Below are 17,386 nucleotides of genomic sequence, written 5' to 3'. Positions count from 1 at the left end.
AATTTAGATATTGAAGAAAGGCTGGCAAAACTCACACGATTTTTATGAAATTTTTATTTTTACCAATTCTTCTAGAGGTTAAAGAACTATTGCGTGCTGAAGCATAGAATATTATAAAAAAATTATTAATGAAAAGTTAATGAGAAATAAAACAGTTGCACAAGTTTAGATTCACCTAAATGATAATGCCTTGATCCTGCATTAGAAATTACAAATAAGGTATTAATTAAAAAAAAAAAAAATAATTATAAATTTTTTAAAAAATATTAAAAATAAATCTCACAACTCCACGCTAACAACAGTTAATGAAACTGCCTTCTTTTTGAAATCCAAAATGTTAAAACTATTTCACAAGACACAATAACAGTGACCCTGCGCTGAGACGATTGTGGCCATTGAAATATTTTATACACGCAAACAAATACATAACTCACTCAATTTTTGTATTTATATATGTAATTAGAATTTTTCGTTCTATATTTAACAATGTTTATGGTAATAGGTGGCCACAATGTCAACGTAAAAATATAACAAAAAAATAAAAATATCAATTGAGAGGCGCCAGCACAATGACCAGCCTTGTATGGAGGTCAGGGTTTGAAGAATTTGAAGTAATATTTGTAAACAGCAAGTCAATATCTAAGCTGTTTTGTTAAATAGATGCATCCAAAAAAGAATTAAACACTTTTTATTGATGAGTAAACTGAATATATTGTCTCAAAATGGTTTTAATTTATTGTCAGGAAATATTTGATTAGATTGATTATACTAGTTTTATTATCGAGCTAAAAAAGTAGGGTTATGTTCCTTCTAAGGCTGTCGGGAACTCTATAGTTAAAGAAAAGAGTTCAAAGTTTTTCCACTTCATTTCCAACAATCTAGGGTTTAACTCAAGAGCACGTAGTTTTCAAAAGAACACCCTCACAACCATTGTCCATTGTTATATTTATGAAAAATTAAAATCACAAAAACAACCCTCCACCCTACACCTGGCGTCCGTTAATAATTTGTATGACCCATTATGGCATCGCGTGACACGTTATACTGTTCAAGTAGCGTCAAAGGAACAATAACTGCGCATAATACTTACATATAAAATGCATTATATGCGTATTTGACGAAATACATACATACATACATACATTGAACCTATGTACAGTTGGCACATAAAAATTTAGTATGCTCAAGCCTTGCCCTTTAATTACACGCACACACACAAATCGCATGAATATACATACACACTTACACAGTGTCTTTGAATGTCATGGCGTCCATTGCAGTTTAAGGTCGAAGGTCAAATATAATCAAGTGCAAGTTTGTTGGAATATTGCAATGCATTTGCTCAAGGACATTCGCTATTTGAGCGGCACATATGCTGAGCGTAATCAAAAAGTGAAATTAGAAAGACTGCAAAAAAAGTTAGTAATAGTGAACGGGGAAAGTTTGGCAGATTTTAAAGTGAGTTATGTAAATGCATACATGGGTTGCATATTCAGCAAAGGGTAAGCTATATTAGTGTGGCTATAGTCAATACTCGTATATATACCGAATTATATACTGTTCCCATTGCAAGTAGTCAATGTAATGCCAATGCAAATAAAAATTTAAATAATGGACTAAATAGTTAGTTTTGTTTACCGTTAGATTGTTAAAGTATGAATAAGTCAGCTACAAATATTGACATACTCATTCATTGTGCTTAATTAGAACTTTACTATAGGCAGTGAAGACTGATATTAAGGGAGTTTAAAGTGAATTTCGTTATAAAAAATAAAATTAAAATAAAAAAAATATTTAATTATTATTAAAATACTTAGTATTATTATTAACGAAATTATTCGTTAGAACAAAATGAAACTAAATTACTAAATTTCATTAATACTACTATAGATAAGCTTAATTAAATTTTAATATATCTTTTATGATATGAATTTAATATTTTTTTTTGTTAAAAGAAGTGGTCAAAAATATTGAATATTTAAAAAAAGTCCATCCCTTTTTTAATTTACTCCAACGCTTTAGTCTTTATACAATTTCAAGACGTCAGAAAAGTCTAAATTATTTTAGTCCATTTTTTATTTATTTTATTAAATTTAAATTTTTAATATTTTATTAATTTTTTTTTAACAAAAAGTGCAAATTCGCAATTATTTGATACGTATTAAAAAACAATGAATATTGGCCAAATACCATTTCCGTTTATTTATTTTTTTTTTTGTTAAAGACAAGGTCAAAAAGAGTAGCTAGCTAAAAAAAACATATGGCAAACATGTGTAGGCAGCAGCGTAATTGCCGTAAAAGTGCGAATTTGCTGACGTAAATAGAATTTAACACGTGAAGTTGTAGTTCGCAGTGACCAACGTCCAAAAGGTTTTTCGCAAATGTATACAGATTTGCACACTATTTTCAGATATATATATATTACTTTAAATATATTTAGGATACGTAAGAAGCTAACGAATATTGATGAATTTATTTACATAATTTATATTTATTAAAAATTATTTTTAGAAAACAGGTCTTTAGTATTCTTGTTTTAAATTATTGATAAAAAAATACCATACTTTATTATATAGCTTGATTAATGTTTATATATTTCCTATTTATCAACTTAATTTTTCATTTTTTTCATAAAAATGTTCTTAATCTTTTTACAGGGTCTGGAATATTTGTGTCACCTTCAGGTCTACTAGTTCGTACTGGTTCCGTTGGTGTTAGCTTTATTATATGGCTGGCCTGTGGTTTGCTCTCCTTGTTGGGTAAGTAATGACACTAATCATCAATAGAAAAATATATAACTAATAATACTACAACTAATTTGGCAAACTTTAGAGAGTGGCGAATCGAACAAACAAGTAATATATAGCAAATATACCGGCAGAATCAAATAAAGTCAATACCTGGGTTAGAACAGTCAAAAACGTCTTTGACTAATAAGACACATAAACGTATTTTGCTCTAACCCAAACCAAGCGAGCATGCGTTTTTGTCTCGTCTTGGTCGGTGGTTGTCTTATATGTATGAAGCTATGGGCTATTGTCGTATCACACAAGAAAATACGTCTTCACTAAACCGGTGTGCGTTGAGTTGTAGTGTCCGCGTACTTATAGTTGTTATAATGAACTGTATAACTTTGTTCTAGCTTTTATAAGTACACTTTTAGTGTAGATGGCAACTTTTATAGGCCAAATATATGCACTTGCAAGTAATTGCGCATTTATACTCAACGTATGATATATAATTGTTAGCTAAGCAATTTGTTTACATAACTCAAAGTAAACATCAACAACACTAAGATTTCAATAGCAAACAGAATGCGAAACGTCAAATCGTTATGTGCGATCAACCAAATCCAAACTATTTGTAATTCAATTCAAGCATCGCAAATTTTATTTGCCACTTCAGTTCGGATCTTCACAATTAAGTGGATAATTGCTTTTCTACACAATAATTATATTAACTAAAAAAAAAAAATAAAAAATAAAAAGTCAAATATTAAAAATAAAGATTCAACGAAGTTGCGATCATGTTACTCATACGACCTGTTGTCCTTATTCAGTCGGCCCTATTCCCGTTGTCGTTGTCGTTTTAATAGTCGTTCTAAGTCGTCGTCGTTCTTATCGTCGTTTCGTTCCTAAATTGGTATTCTTGAAGTATATCGTAACGCCTAAGAAAAGTTATCGACATTTGTCTACATATTTTATACAGTATACTTTAAGGAGCTCTTTTCCCATAAAAAATTTCTTTCTTATGGATTTTATGCTATTCTCTATTAACTCTAAACAACATTATCACTGTAATTATTGTATTTACGTACAACAATGTTAGTCTTCCATCTATATTTGATTTTTTAAAAGAAGTAGTGGTGACATCTGCGTCCTCCAATCTTTCTTCTAAAATATGTTATACTTCCATCGTCTCATGCTCCTTGCTTCTGGCTAAACCGACTACTCTACCGAACACAGCCAAAGGAGACATGGGTATCTGTTTATTAACTCCTCGTCTTGTTGGAGTACTATTTTTTTCTTCGTTTTGAATTTTAAGACCTTTCATATCTTAAATATACTCTTACATATAAAAATGCAATTTTATTAATGCCAACAATTTCCGACGCGAGATGGCGGTGGAATGGATTTAGTTTTTATTTTAGAAAAAAAAATATCCCTCCCAAAAAATCGAAACTTAAAGGATTTATCCCTTTTCTAAAGTCCTTGGCATATGCAGGATATTTTTCCATTTCAGAAATTAAATTTTAAACTGTTTCCGAATTATTTCAAACAACCGCGTCGTTTCTATGTCGTTCACAATTATAGCAACGACAAAAAACGTCTGTTTCTATGTCGTTTCTATAGTCGTTTCAAATTGGGGAAACTCAATTTATTTTCGATAAATGTCGTTAACGCCAACAGGAATGCCAAATAGGCGTTCTTAAGTCGTTTTAAAACGATAACGACAACGGGAATAGGGGCGAGTATTATTATTTTAGAATATAAATACAGAATATAAATACACAATACAACTGCAGATTTTGGCAAGTTTTTTAATATTTTTTGCAATATTGGCGAGTTGTAGGTTAATTTTGATTTTTTACTGACGTTACTCATACGCCCTGTTGCACCAATTTCACGCTTGGTCTAAATATTACTTAAGTTTATAGGGTACTTGGGATCGCTGACGTCTATTGGGTATTGAACTGAAGCAATTTTTTTTTTTTTAATTAATTTTTATTTTTTTAATTTATTTTTTATTTTTTTTCTTAACTTAGACTGAAGACTGAAATTTGCCTTGATAATTGAAACGTCTACTTATATGCATAAATTTCCACGAATTTATTTACATTTCTATTGATTTTTATATAAACGCTAAGCGAGTATAATTATTCAGCCATCCCACCCACAAGAAAATGTATTCAAATTGCTATACAAAACAGCTAACAAATGGTCATAACCTGACCTTTATAAGTTCATAAATTTGTATATATACGTGTATCTATACAAACAGACATTACTTAGCTGTGCCTACAAGTGTTTAGTGCGCTTTTGTTTTCATTTTGCATTGGAATAATATTTTCGCAATTATTTTACGTCGCATTTGAAACAGCCGCGTTGCACATGATTAACCGTCGTGCAACTCTAAAAAAAAACTATACAAACATACATACATAAATGTTACGTATACAACATGTATATAAGTACGATTAAAAGTACATATATAGAAGATATGTATATGAGTATATGTACTCATGTATCACGCTGTAAATGCACCTGTAGACCTGTGGCTACTCCTCGCTGCTGCTGCCTTGCAGTTGGCAATTTGACAATAATTTCACTATTGGCCGGGGTCTGGCGTCGCATAGAAACAAATGCACACTTGTTTACATTACCCATATACATATGTACCAGTGTGTGTTTTTGCACTGAAATGTACAAATTTGCTGCATTCGTTTGTGGCGCCCATTTGTCATTTGTGCAGCGCTTGCAAAGTAATGTGTTGAAGAATGAATTAAATAAAATGTGCCACATAACAATGCAAAGAGTCATCACATATTATATAAATTTGTATGCACTGCAGCAAAAGTATTTATTTAGCGATTAATATAATCTGTGTTTACATATTTGACAGATCTTTTACAGATTATACAGAGCGTTTGTGTTGTGGTGTATACTTATGTGGGTATTCTATAATGTTATTCTTCTGTGATTAATTCAAAGGGATATTTTTATTTTAGACATTTTGAGAAATGTTTGATTGATTTATAGATGTTTTCAAGTAGATTTTGTCGAGAAAAAATGTCGAAAACTAAAGACCTAAATAATTCCAACGGTGCATACCGAAAAAGAAAATCAAATTTTCTCTAGCGCTGATACTTCTTAAAAATTAAAATGTTGAAAATAATTCCCAACAGTTTGGTTACTATTAAATTCTTTAGAAAAAGAAAGGTATCGCAGTACAAGTAATGAGAGCTGGAGGGAGAGAGAGAGAAGGAGGAAAAGAGAGAGAGACTGTTCTCCAGAGAGTGAGAACTGGGTAACTGGGAGGAATATGTTGATGTTGTTATAGTTCTTTCTCCATATAATTTCTTCTAGGTCGGATATAAATCTGAGTCCATTCCGGTTACATAAATTAGATAATTAAGATAATAAAAGAATGAAAGAAATTGTTCAGTTACAAATAACAAAGTATTTGAAGAAACCATTCTAAGTACCACATTGCAACCAGGGGTCCCACGGTCTCCCTAAGACAGATTTATAATTTGAAAAGCAGATAATTTCAGATAAAACAAGTGTTCATATAACTATTCAAGTTTTGGAGCTATTTAGAATCATAGAAATACCGAAAAGCGAAAATAATATCTCGATTTCTCTCAAAATGAGATCTCTGCTTTGTTAAATACTGAAATAATGTCTCCTAACCTCCAATTTTGCTACTTCCGAGTTTTCTCTCTTGTCTAAGAGATTTTCTCAAGTCGAAGAGGGTTTAGTATTGCCTTAATTTTGCAGACATAGTATCCCGAAACTCGAACAGACCGATTTGAGTCGAGGAAAATTCGTCTCATTAATCAAGCTATTTACCGTTATTCCACATTTTTTCCGAAAGTAACCGCAATAAGTATAAACTTGATCCAGCCTTGAGAAAAATTTAAAATTTGGCAGTTCTTGTACATTTTAAGCGACTTAAAACAGCTTCACATAAACGAGAAGGGTATAGCGATATACGAGGGCCAAGGGTATAGTGATCGTATTATTTTAAAATCATTTAATTTCCAACTACGAATTTTATACAACCATCCACACGACATTTGACTAATTCAAGATTTCCATTTCTCCACTTTCAGGCGCTCTGGCATATGCTGAATTGGGTACGATGAACACATCGTCTGGCGCTGAGTGGGCATATTTTATGGACGCATTTGGTCCGGCTCCCGCATTTTTATTCTCATGGGTATCGACATTGGTCCTGAAGCCATCGCAAATGGCTATAATTTGTCTCTCCTTTGCGCAGTATGCAGTTGAGGCATTCGTTAGCGAATGCGATCCACCAACATCGGTGGTGAAAATGGTTGCACTGCTGGCAATTGGTAAGCATACAATATACTCAATACATATATGCTAATGCACATACATATTTATGCGTTTTCGTTTGCTTAGTTGTGTTTTTATCCTCAAATATCCTTGAAATGCAAAAACAAAAACAAAGTAAATAAAAAATATTCAAAGGAGAAAATAGTAACCCCAAAAACATACACAACAAACAACTAAAGAAAAAATTCATATTCACCCACATACATACATACGCACATACGCACTTACATACGAAGTTTTCTTTAAACTAGTTTTTTATTAATTTTTTGACAAAATTATTCTCTATATTTCTCCTCAAATACTATTCCGGCTATTGTATACTTTATGTAACCATTCATCCGTCCTATCAACTCAAAAAAAAATTATATGTAAAAAAAAAAAAAAAAAAAACAACCATCAAACTTCCTACGTCCCACTATGATGCCTCCGCCTCTCCGACTCTGCCTACTACGCCTACTACGTCCAACTCGCCCCCCTCTATAGTTATGATACTGTTCGTGAATTGTTATAGTGTGAATCTGGGCATGGCTGTGCAGAATATATTCACCGCTGCCAAATTGGTTGCCGTCCTCATAGTGATCTGCGGCGGCGCCTGGAAACTATTCCAAGGCAACACACAACACCTGTCGAATGCATTTAGTGGCGAGACACCCACCTTGGGAGCTGTAGCGACCGCATTTTACACTGGTCTCTGGGCGTACGATGGCTGGAACAATTTGAACTATGTCACCGAGGAAATCAAGAATCCCAGCAAGAATTTGCCACGTTCCATCATGATCGGCATACCGTTGGTGACGCTGTGCTACGCACTCATCAATATCTCATATTTGGCGGCGATGTCACCCACCGAAATGATTGACTCAGAAGCTGTGGCCGTAACCTTCGGTAATCGCATATTGGGCGCCATGGCTTGGCTCATGCCGCTCAGTGTGACAGTGAGCACTTTTGGTAGCGCCAATGGTACACTCTTCGCGGCGGGACGGTGAGTTGGCAATTGTTAATTAAGCAATTTCTTATTCAATTTATTGTATTTTTTCCAATCCAGTTTGTGCTTTGCTGCGAGCCGTGAGGGTCATCTGATGGATATACTGTCTTACGTGCATGTTCGTCGTCTAACACCAGCACCAGGATTGATTTTCCATGTGAGTATTTATTCAAGTTATTTCAATTGAGGGAGATAGCAATACTTTGAGATTTAATTACTGGACGATCGCCTTTTAAGGCTATGTTCTATTACGAAATATACAGAGTTCTTTAGAGATCATGGAAGTACTTTAAGTGAATATTGGTGATGCCGGTCGAATTGTTGTTGTTGTTATTGTTTTAACTAGTACTCAATTTCTTTTAGACAGCTCACAAATAATTTTACTATACAAAATCGGTAATTAAAAATCGACGTTTCGAAACGAAATTCAGTCTCACGATCATTGAAAATATTACAAAATAGGATTCAGGATTTGCAAATTAAAATTTAGTCGGTACAAAATAATCAGGAGGGGCTTTGAGATCGTAACGGGTGATTTTTTTGAGGTTAGGATTTTCATGCATTAGTATTTGACAGATCACGTGGGATTTCAGACATGGTGTCAAAGAGAAAGATGCTCAGTATGCTTTGACATTTCATCATGAATAGACTTACTAACGAGCAACGCTTGCAAATCATTGAATTTTATTACCAAAATCAGTGTTCGGTTCGAAATGTGTTTCGATGACAAATTTTGTTCAGCGATGAGGCTCATTTCTGGTTGAATGGCTACGTAAATAAGCAAAATTGCCGCATTTGGGGTGAAGAGCAACCAGAAGCCGTTCAAGAACTGCCCATGCATCCCGAAAAATGCACTGTTTGGTGTGGTTTGTACGCTGGTGGAATCATTGGACCGTATTTTTTCAAAGATGCTGTTGGACGCAACGTTACGGTGAATGGCGATCGCTATCGTTCGATGCTAACAAACTTTTTGTTGCCAAAAATGGAAGAACTGAACTTGGTTGACATGTGGTTTCAACAAGATGGCGCTACATGCCACACAGCTCGCGATTCTATGGCCATTTTGAGGGAAAACTTCGGAGAACAATTCATCTCAAGAAATGGACCCGTAAGTTGGCCACCAAGATCATGCGATTTAACGCCTTTAGACTATTTTTTGTGGGGCTACGTCAAGTCTAAAGTCTAAGCTCTTAAAAAATCACCCGTTAGAAGTCACCTCTGCTATCTCCAATAATATGGAAACGTGAGCGGAAATTAGAGTTGAAAAATATAGAGAAATCACTAAAGACATGGCAGAAGCTCTCATTGCTACTAGGTGATTGAATAAACCAATTTTTAGTTGCTGTTACGAAGCGGCACGGTCGTATAATAAGATCTCAACTTGCGTAGATGTTGTAGAGAAGATGTTCGCTAGTGAATGCTAGAGCCGTCAGATTGCTCTCCCGATCGCCTTTCCCAAATTTTAGCAGTCTACAATAATTATCAATTAATTTCAATAACTTTTATTTTCCACTTCCAGTCGCTCATCGCCACCGCTATGGTATTGTACGGCACAATCGGCTCACTGATCGATTTCTTCAGCTTCACCGCTTGGATTTTCTATGGTGGTGCTATGTTGGCGCTGATTGTGATGCGTTTCACCAAACCCAACTATCCAAGGCCATACAAAGTGCCTATCATCATTCCTGTTGTGGTGCTGGTGATCTCAATCTATCTAGTGGTGGCGCCGATTATCGATACACCACGCATCGAATATCTATATGCGTTCCTCTTCATCTTGGGCGGCCTAATATTCTATGTGCCATTCGTTAAACTGGGCATGACACCAAGATTTATGAGTGAGTGCAATAAATATATAAATTAATAAATAAAAAAATTAATATTGTATTTGCTTCTGCTCTTTCCCATAGACAAAGTGACGCTCTTCTTCCAGCTGCTGTTGGAAGTGGTGCCCACATCATCGATGTTCGAATAAGCAATTGAGAATCAATTTTAATAATACCGGCTGAGACAAAAACAAAATATTAAAAAAACTGCAAAAAAAATATAAAATTTATCATTCAATGAAAAGTAAAGGAGAGACTATCTATTCAGGATCTGAGAGAATAATGTACGTACGAAATAGGTTAACTGTTTAAACTACATAATATTAGCAGAGAAGTAGACACAAATATTCAGCTATGAAACGTGTTGTAGCATATAAAGTTAAGTAATTAAAAAAAAACAATAATATAAAAAAATTAAGCATTACATAACGTTTCTGCTAAAGACCCACAAACATACTATATTATATTATATTAAATATTTTTTAGTTGTAAGCTTATTAGCATCCATCAGCTTGTTGCCGAAACTTAGTAAAAAACGTTTACAAAACAATGTTATTGTTTCAAAAACATTACATTTAATGTGACAAAAATGTAGCTTAAATTGCTATAAAAAAGTTTATTAAACTAGGTATGATGATATTGTTAGGATTTATATGTATACTTAAGTACACCATACGCAATAAGTATGGGTATTGATGAATTTTTTGTATGTACTATATTTTGTTGTATATTATGATATAAAGTTTTTAAGTACTTATGTGAATTGTAAGTTTTATAAGCTGACGTTTGATAAAGGGTGTAGCAGTGAGCGGCTGAAGACAACTGAAGATTGAATTTGTTTAAATAAAAAAAAAAAAAATTATATAAAATTAGTGAGGTTATGATGCTTTTGATTAAGGTTTTAGTAAGAAAGTTATTTGAAAAACAATTTTTTTACATTTCTGAAAACCTCAATTAATTTATTTAACTAAAAAAAAAAAAATTAGTGAGGTTATGTTGTTTTCGCGTAAGGTTCAAGTAAGAACGTTATTTGAAAATCAATTATTTTACATTTCTGCAAACCCCAATTAGCGCTACAACAATACAAACAAGCAACTAAACACCTAAAACTCGCTAAATACATTTCAGTAAAATTCTAAAATTATCCAATATATTCAGCAACTGCATTACGCCGCTCATTGGCCTTCACCTGTCAACGTCAGCGAAATTTCATTGAACAAATCAGAATTTTGACGCATAGCAATATTTTAATCGGATAAAAATATATTGAAAAAAAAAACAACAAAAATAAAATTCAAAACACATTAAGTTAGGCATATTTGCTGTATGTATGTATATTTTAGACTCGTTTTAAAATCCTAAACGGAAAAAATTGTGAAAACCATGGGACTGCTGTAGGCATTAAATCGATTAAACATTTATAATTTATTGAAAGGACAATGGAATTTAGAATTATAGAACTGCAAATTTACTTATATAGAAATTGTTATTTGACATAACCTATAAAAAATATACAACAACAAAAACAGTTTTATACACAGCAAGAACGCAAAGCTATGAATTCAATAGTTGTACACATATTTATTAATTGCAATTAACAATTAAATACACTTACGTACAACTAACAAATTCAAAAGCTATAGCACGTACTGTGTATAAAACTCGCAAAAAAATTAAAAAAAACATTGCAACTACCACAATGCTAGTAGCATGAAAAAAGCCAAATAAAAATAGAAAAATAATCCCTGAAAAATTCACAAAAATTATAGCACACCGCTTACTACTACCTAGATACAAATTGATATTTGTTTAGAAGTTCGTTTAGTAGTATGCGTTATGAAACAGAATAAAAATAAATTTATATTATCATTCTCAATTTCGTATAATTATTTTTAAATTAAGTTAAAAAGACAAAGTACTAAAAATATATAAAAGCTAATGCTTATATACTTGTATTTATGTATACATGTGTCATTTACACTTTTAAACAACCGCTATGTAGCGCAGAAATGTATAGAAAACAGTAATATGTATGTATATTCAAAACACCAATATTCACATATTTAGCAATATGTATACATGTTTTCGCTAACTTAACAAAATTTTCGAGCATTTCGGCATTTAAAATGAGAAACTCAATATATACATACATACATATGATTATGACAACAATCAAACTACATACATATGTATACACACAGATTTCCAATGGAATCGTTTAAAATAAATAAATTAACAACTATGTATTTATGTATATGTATATGTATGCACATACATTTATACATATGTGTATGTATGTATGTGCATATGTATTTTGGAAACTGTTTTTCTACACTTTTTGTCTTATGATTATACTTTTTATATAGTATTTTGTTATACGAATATATGATTAATCCTTTTGAGAAATTTATTTTTAATTTACTACAACCTACATGATATGGTTACAACAACAAAAAAAATTGAAAAGCTATTGTATACTTGTATTGAGAATTTACCAATAAAGCATCAATTACAAAAACAAATATGTGTGGATTTTTTATTTAAAAATATTAATTATTACTTCCTTTCCATTGTGATAGAGGGAATATGTGAGCCGATAACATCAATAAAATTAGATCGGGTGTATGATTTATATCGGAATAAAACTTTTATTTCCTGAGGATACAACAACAACAACTTCCCCGAGTATGGCAGCAGTTTTCCAAAACTAATGTAAAATATATCCTCTGACGAATTTCTTTTATGCTAAGCAAAACATTTCCACCGATTTGTTTCGAGATTGAGATCCAGCGGTTAATCGAAATGAAACTAGTAAACGAACCGACTGTATTTTATTTAGCCTAGAAAAAAGATATGGACCGATTTCGGTTTCGGAAGAGATTAAATTGTTTTAAATATGTATGTATGTATGTATTTATAAGTTCCACTAAAGAACAGCTGGAGCAACCGACATTGCGTAATCAAAATGTCTCACATCCTTCTCTAATATTTTATGATGTTATAGAGTTTTATTAAAGGTGTAATAAAATATTACAAATACAAAGGAAAACCATTTCCACAGATAATTATACACTATTACTTCGTGCAAAATCGTAAATGGATATAGTAACCCAATATAAATATTTATGTGCCATTCATATAAATTCTAATTGTATTAATGCGTATAATAAATTTATTATTTTACTTTTTTCCAACAATAATAATTAACGAACTACATAGCATATGCAACTTACCTTAAACTATTTAATTTAAATGCAGTGATGGGTTTTGTAATAATCCTTTCATGCGAGTGCTTAGAAACCATTCTTAACACAATTTAACAATCTTGCTTACATTTACATAACTTATTTTTAATGCGGGTTATAAATTAAAAAAACCATTTCGATTTCATTAACAGCTACATGTGCACAAACAAATCCATTCACAACAGTTTTACGTTAACATATCAATCACACAGTCATCTATTACTCCCAATAGCCGATAATTGATTTATATCCAGCTCCGGAAATAAAATAGAAATTTCACGTGACGCCGATTTTTCACTATCGGAACCATGGCAGGCGTTACGTGTATCTGAGAGACCATAGAGCGCACGTATGCAATCCGGATGCGAGTATACAGCTTTATAAACTTTTGTGGGGCCCATCAACGCACGCCACTTGGCGATACTGCCTTTGGACTGTAGGACAAATGCATGGCAAGGTCCACTGAAAGGAATCAATGATAACTGGCTATTAAGAGATAAATGTTATAATACCTGCCCATGAATGTGACCAGTCGATTGTAGAAGAATTTCCCTTTGTGCTCCACATAGAAATGTTCAGACAACTCTTTCGTAATGCGCACTTCTTTGGTATGCAGTATTGTAAAATTCTGCTGTATTATATCTTTTATCTGTCGGAATGCATAGACATTACGAACCACGTGTGGTTTAAGTAACGCTAATGTAATTTCCATTTATAAAATTGAAACTTGTATTTAAATTTAATAAAAATGTTAACATCGAATGAAATTGTGCTCAGCTGTCTTTATGGTGAGAACAGTGAAAATGCCGCTAAAATTGTTCCCGTTCGCGCTAAATTTGTTTCTGTTCTCACTAAATTTGTTCCCAAGCAAAACTGAAATTTTCAAATGTATATTAAATAATATAGAAAGCAGTATAGACGTCATAAATATAGTACGTTAAATATAAATTACACATATTTGTAAAATTTTAATATTTTTGGGCTATTTTAAAGAATAGTTAAACGCTAAAACCAATAATTTGTTGCCAATGCAACTCTGTAATAACCTGCTTTCCGAATGTCTCCTTAATGAAATGTCAAACGCAAGAAAGATAGAGAAATTGTCAAACGTATAAATTTTATTGATTGATTACATTATTTTTTGTATACTCTGGCAAAAATTTTTGTTTACAAAATTACAAAAATAAATAAATAATGGCGAGTTTACAAATCATCTTTTGTTATAAACACTATATTAACTGTATTAATTTTGCAGGCAACAAATAGTGGAAAAAGTTGCAGCAGCGGCAGTGGTGGTGTGCTAGAAGAACGACGCATATGGATTGGCAATTTAGATCCAAGGCTAAGCGAGTAAGTTAATAGTTTTTTATCTAAGTAGTATATAGTGATTCGATCAGTTAAACTAATCTGTCAATTTCATTTTCGTGCGTTGCTATTATTGGTATCAACTCTTGAAAATTTTGCAAAAATGCGGTCCTGTCGAAAAGTTTGATATGCTCTTTCACAAGAGCGGCCCATTGGTTGGGCAATCGCGTGGATATGCTTTCGTCACATTCGGCACGGTAAGTAAACAGCGAACTGGCTACATATATGTACTAATGAAACACTTTAATAGGCTGACGCTGCGTTAAAAGCGCTGGAGAAATTAAATGGCACACCTATAGCGAATCGGCCGATAGTGATACGACTGGCGAAGAATGTTAATTACGTAAGTGTGTATACATTATTTTAAGTAGACACGCATAGCTACCATAAACGATTTTTTTAATATTTCAGGATGAACTCAACAAACAGAAACCACGCATCGAAATACCTGCATTAGGCTCCAGCTCACGCGATGATAGAATGAGTAGAGAAGACGCGATACGCGCAATAGAGTCGAAATTACGTGCATTAGAACGTAATGGTGAGGAGGAATTAGAGTTGAACCTTTTAAACTCAGCAAGCAACCAAGTACCATTTATACAACGCTATCAATTCAACAAAGACCGTGATACAAGCAGTAGTACCTCAGGCGGGCGCACCTACACAAAGTCATATAACTCGGCGCCATACAACCGACATCAGCGGCCAAAACGAAGATAGAAACTAGAAACAACAAGTAGTAGTGTCAAATTCTGTTTAGTGTTTATCCTAGAACGTCGAACAATGTATCTGGACTTTCATCAATTTCATCAAATATTTATAATTCTACTCATATGCGCGCTATCCATACGTATACTTATAAAATATTGTGTTCAGAGACTTAAGCCAAATAAAGTGATTTATTTGTAAACATTGTAACTGTATATGTGTTTTTTTTATTTAAGAATATGCTAAAACTTTAATGAAGCTAGTTTTTATGGCATTACTTTGGTGCAAATATGTGTTTGCCACGCAGATGATCCGGCAATTTAACTGTGCTAGGGCACGGCACTTGACCGGGTATTTCACAGATGCAGTGTCGATCGCAGCCATAACCAAAGTTGGCAGGATTGTCTTTACTCTCCGCTAAATGTGCCTCTGCGTCCAATTGAGCCCTGTAATGTTAATATAGAGCCAGTAAATTTTGTGTATAAATAAGTTTAACAGTTGAGAATGTATTGCTGGATGTACGTATATGGTGCACCTACAGTGCTTTTATAAGCATACTATAAAACTCACTTTGATTTGCCAACAACTTTGCAGAGATGTTCAATGATTTCGTCACGATTGCGGCTATCTATATCGATAAGCATATCACGTCCGTCCTCAAAGTAGCAGCGCACAAAAGGCGAGGGCGTTAAGTTCTTAAATGTCACTACCTGTACACTGGGATTCTTATATTGTATTTGACCCAAATTCCAAAACACAAAGTCTCTATAAACATAAAAGGCAAATAGTTAAAACACAACTTGTCACTTGAACTTCGTTGAATAACACTCACCTGGCGCCTTTGTGGTGGTCACCATGTACATTGTAATTTACACTAAAGATTTTCACTTTGTCCTTCAACACAAGGCGGCCGGCATTCAAATAATCAATGGTACGCCTTATTGGCGCGCGTCCTTTCATGAAAGGCATGTTGTTGCGATTTTTATTTAAGTTTTGTTACACAAAATAAGAAATTACAAAACCAAGGGCCGCTTATTGGAAATGCGGTTGCATATGCACAGCTGACAGTTGTGAACAGCTGATTTCGAATTCGAAGACGAATTGGAGCACAGGCAAACCATAGGCAAAGCTATAGCACTACATTATCGACAGTAATGTCTTCCGTTCCGTTAGTTTTTGCATAAATTTTCGCTGCGCTCGTATTTTGTAAGTTTTTGTTAAATAATTGTGTTTATTAGTTGTTTAAAGTGTTAAAAAGTGTATTTAGTGGTTCCTTATAGTTCACAGTGTGTTTGTAATGTGAAATATGTGAAAGAAAGTATCAATTTGTGTTCAAATAGCTCCTGGTGTGTTTGCAGGCCCACGGGCAGCAGCGCCTGTCACCACTTTTGTGCAGGCTTGTTTTCATTGATAAAATGCTGATTATAGCAAATTAAAAGTGTTAAGCATGATTTTTAAGTAAATTTATAGCTGCTGGTGTGTTTGAGAAAGTAAAAAAGTGCATAACAAGTGTTTATTAGTTAATATGCAAATGCTGCTACAAGTGGCTTTTCGACAATCAAAAGGGGCCATTTTCGAAATAGCTCGCAATGCAGTGCTTCCAATTAGAGTGGTGTCGAATGAGTTTCGAAGTTGTGTTCCGGTGAGTTGTATCCTGGAAGTAGGTAAATGTGTTTTACGTGGTTTAAAGGTTTAATAATTTCCGGTGCGCGTTTCGCGAAGAACATTTTAAATATTAAAACGACTGCGCGGTATAACATTTGGCGATTTTCATATACCAGGTGGTGAGTGCATAGTATTTACATTGTACCATATATTACTCTGTTTATGTATGTATTTGTAAAACTAATTTAATTTTATTCAATATTATCAAAATAAAAATCGTATGCTATAGTTATTGAAAAACAACATATATCATGACAGAAACTTTTTAATTGAAAAAAAAAAATTAAATGCTTAAAGTGCATATACACCTGTAATAATAAAATAATAATAATAAATAAATATAATATCATAACAAAAAAATATATATACAGTGGAACTTGTAAACGTTAAATTATCCATAAATAGTCGCTTGGTGTTGGTTCTGTCTAAAAAAATAAAACTCGTCTTTTGAGTGATACGCAACGAATTTGAAATCGAGTCTTTTATTTTAATAACTAATAATTGCACTGC

At 33.0% G+C, this 17,386-nt stretch overlaps 4 protein-coding genes across 7 annotated transcripts in view; 2 read left to right on the top strand and 2 right to left on the bottom strand.

The window, feature by feature from the left end:
- LOC105211975 (b(0,+)-type amino acid transporter 1) overlaps positions 1–10,311 on the top strand; it is a 53,872-nt gene extending 43,561 nt beyond the window's left edge. For both annotated transcript variants that reach the window (XM_011183690.3, XM_011183689.3), the window contains exons 3-8: positions 2,658–2,759; positions 6,836–7,078; positions 7,566–8,064; positions 8,128–8,224; positions 9,587–9,905; positions 9,978–10,311. In XM_011183690.3, the coding sequence (XP_011181992.1) occupies positions 2,658–2,759; positions 6,836–7,078; positions 7,566–8,064; positions 8,128–8,224; positions 9,587–9,905; positions 9,978–10,042 (1,325 nt within the window). In that variant the 3' untranslated portion in view covers positions 10,043–10,311. The remainder of the gene's footprint in view (positions 1–2,657; positions 2,760–6,835; positions 7,079–7,565; positions 8,065–8,127; positions 8,225–9,586; positions 9,906–9,977) is intronic.
- A 426-nt stretch (positions 10,312–10,737) lies between these two features.
- On the bottom strand, positions 10,738–13,940 carry LOC105211974 (nucleoside diphosphate kinase 6). Of its 2 annotated transcripts, XR_008471502.1 has the most exons (3): positions 13,651–13,940; positions 13,127–13,600; positions 10,738–12,733 (listed from the first exon to the last, which is right to left on the bottom strand). XR_008471502.1 is itself a non-coding variant. In XM_011183688.3 (2 exons), exons 1-2 carry the CDS (start codon positions 13,848–13,850, stop codon positions 13,351–13,353), a joined length of 450 nt encoding a protein of 149 aa, XP_011181990.1. In that variant the 5' UTR covers positions 13,851–13,940; the 3' UTR covers positions 10,738–13,350. The 2 variants fall into 2 exon arrangements, 1 of the variants encoding a protein (XP_011181990.1); XM_011183688.3 differs by having other exon boundaries at positions 10,738–13,600.
- Positions 13,941–14,188: 248 nt separating this feature from the next.
- Positions 14,189–15,426, top strand: LOC105211971 (probable RNA-binding protein 18). Of its 2 annotated transcripts, none has more exons than XM_011183686.3 (5): positions 14,189–14,335; positions 14,394–14,488; positions 14,626–14,700; positions 14,754–14,846; positions 14,915–15,426. In XM_011183686.3, exons 2-5 carry the CDS (start codon positions 14,456–14,458, stop codon positions 15,221–15,223), a joined length of 510 nt encoding a protein of 169 aa, XP_011181988.1. In that variant the 5' UTR covers positions 14,189–14,335; positions 14,394–14,455; the 3' UTR covers positions 15,224–15,426. The 2 variants fall into 2 exon arrangements, with proteins under 2 accessions (XP_011181988.1, XP_054088184.1); XM_054232209.1 differs by having other exon boundaries at positions 14,394–14,491; positions 14,583–14,700.
- Positions 15,384–16,295, bottom strand: LOC105211972 (probable 28S ribosomal protein S25, mitochondrial). Its single transcript, XM_011183687.3, has 3 exons — positions 16,044–16,295; positions 15,782–15,976; positions 15,384–15,657 (listed from the first exon to the last, which is right to left on the bottom strand). Exons 1-3 carry the CDS (start codon positions 16,178–16,180, stop codon positions 15,486–15,488), a joined length of 504 nt encoding a protein of 167 aa, XP_011181989.1. The 5' UTR covers positions 16,181–16,295; the 3' UTR covers positions 15,384–15,485.
- Positions 16,296–17,386: the final 1,091 nt, after the last annotated feature.

Source organism: Zeugodacus cucurbitae, chromosome 5 (genome assembly GCF_028554725.1).
Source record: "Zeugodacus cucurbitae isolate PBARC_wt_2022May chromosome 5, idZeuCucr1.2, whole genome shotgun sequence".
NCBI lineage: Eukaryota > Metazoa > Arthropoda > Insecta > Diptera > Tephritidae > Zeugodacus > Zeugodacus cucurbitae.
The sequence above is the reverse complement of the archived record's forward strand: the minus strand, read 5'-3'. Positions and strand labels throughout refer to the sequence as shown.

Coding starts and splice junctions, on each gene's coding strand:
- LOC105211972 (XM_011183687.3), bottom strand. CDS start 16,180: ATGCCTTTCATGAAAGGACGCGCGCCAATAAGGCGTACCATTGATTAT. Junction 15,977..16,043: donor GACCACCACAAAGGCGCCAG/GTGAGTGTTATT, acceptor TTATGTTTATAG/AGACTTTGTGTTTTGGAATT. Junction 15,658..15,781: donor AAAGTTGTTGGCAAATCAAA/GTGAGTTTTATA, acceptor TTAACATTACAG/GGCTCAATTGGACGCAGAGG.
- LOC105211971 (XM_054232209.1), top strand. Junction 14,492..14,582: donor GATCCAAGGCTAAGCGAGTA/AGTTAATAGTTT, acceptor CTATTATTGGTA/TCAACTCTTGAAAATTTTGC. Junction 14,701..14,753: donor CTTTCGTCACATTCGGCACG/GTAAGTAAACAG, acceptor ACACTTTAATAG/GCTGACGCTGCGTTAAAAGC.
- LOC105211974 (XM_011183688.3), bottom strand. CDS start 13,850: ATGGAAATTACATTAGCGTTACTTAAACCACACGTGGTTCGTAATGTC. Junction 13,601..13,650: donor CTGGTCACATTCATGGGCAG/GTATTATAACAT, acceptor GATTCCTTTCAG/TGGACCTTGCCATGCATTTG.